At 37.1% G+C, this 1494-nt stretch overlaps 1 protein-coding gene across 1 annotated transcript in view; it reads right to left on the bottom strand.

The window, feature by feature from the left end:
- LOC106868906 (uncharacterized) overlaps window positions 1-1494 on the bottom strand; it is an 11066-nt gene that overhangs the window by 2735 nt on the left and 6837 nt on the right. The window contains exon 4 of the mRNA XM_014914366.2: window positions 126-353. Coding sequence (XP_014769852.1) covers window positions 126-353 — 228 coding nt within the window. The remainder of the gene's footprint in view (window positions 1-125; window positions 354-1494) is intronic.

Here is a 1494-nt window from a genome sequence, read left to right as displayed (position 1 = left end):
TATATATATATAGTACACGCGCGCGCGCGCACGCACACACACAACAGCTAAAGGTGGGGCCGCAGTATTGTTTACCTAAACTATGACTAAAAGTGCAATAAAATATAAAGCAACTTTGCACTTACCTCTGCTTATTTCAGTGTAAAGTGTTTGTGCGCCATACCACGCAACAGAATCATTATGATTTTTACTTGACAAAATGCATCTTCTATCACTTATACCGTAGTCAAACGATTGACAATTTGGTTTTTCCTCACACCTATAGAAACACATCGTATAACTAAGAACAGACGTCTCAATATCATTGTTACCAGGGAGAAAAGCGTTGTCAACTATATCCAAGGGGCATTTTCCTGAAAGAAGAAAATGGATAAATGAATTTTTTCTTCTTTTCTTTCTCGTAAGAATGGCGGGTGTGTCCGGTTGTAGTGGACCGTTTTATTATATTGGATTAGTGAATAATAATAATAAATAGATGATAAATATTGAGTTAAGAAATAATAATAATAATAATAATAATAATAGTTAATTCTTTTAATGGTCACAGGGGCTCACATACAAATCATTAAACGACATGTAACATTAAAGACGAAAACAGGATGATACAATGGGTTTTCGCGTATATATACAATGTAATAACAAAAAAGTTGCACAATTTAAACCCCCAATAAGAGAGGCGCTTTAAGGTCCTCGTGGAAAACCCCACAAAAGCCTGATCAACAGGAAAAGAGCTCTTCTCCTTAAATTCCCTTTTATTTTTTACAGGTGCACGATCAGAATTGGTCTTTTCACACTGGCCATTCTTCCAACATTCACCCTCCTTTCAACAAACTTACTACAAGGCAACACTTCCCTCTCCACCCTCAATTTCCTTTTCACATGAAACTTGAAAAAGTTGATGAGAGCTTTAGCCCTTTCAAACGGGTCCACCATACTACCTCTTTCGCTACAACCACTAGACAAATTTCCACTGGAAGCACAAGGCCTCAAATTTGGGGATAGGGATTAATTCGATTACATCGATCCCAGTGTATAACTGGTACTTATTTAATCGTCCCCGAAAGGATGAAGGACAAAGTCGGCCTCGGCAGAATTTGAACTCAGAACGTAGCGGCAGACAAAATACCGCTAAGTATTCAAACGATTCTGCCAGCTTGTTATTATTATTGTTCAGTAGTTTTATTTTTATAACGGGCTTTCACTTCACTACCGAGCGCAGCTCTGTGCGCCTTGGGTATGTGCTGTGGTTTGCTGTGGTGCTCTTATGTTTACTGTATTGAAAGTGTTTTGCGTAGAATGTGTGCAGTACCCAGTAGTGCAATTTTCTGTATGTTATATATATTTGTAAGTCCTGGTGTTTTTGTTATGTATTTGTCTGAATATTTTTTTATTATACCTAAGGCACCTACTATGATAGGAATTGTTTCTGTTTTTAGATTCCACATTCGAGTTATCTCTATTTCCAGGTCTTTGTATTTTGAAAGTTTTTCCATT

This window comes from Octopus bimaculoides, chromosome 17 (assembly GCF_001194135.2).
Source record: "Octopus bimaculoides isolate UCB-OBI-ISO-001 chromosome 17, ASM119413v2, whole genome shotgun sequence".
Lineage (NCBI taxonomy): Eukaryota > Metazoa > Mollusca > Cephalopoda > Octopoda > Octopodidae > Octopus > Octopus bimaculoides.
The sequence above is the reverse complement of the archived record's forward strand: the minus strand, read 5'-3'. Positions and strand labels throughout refer to the sequence as shown.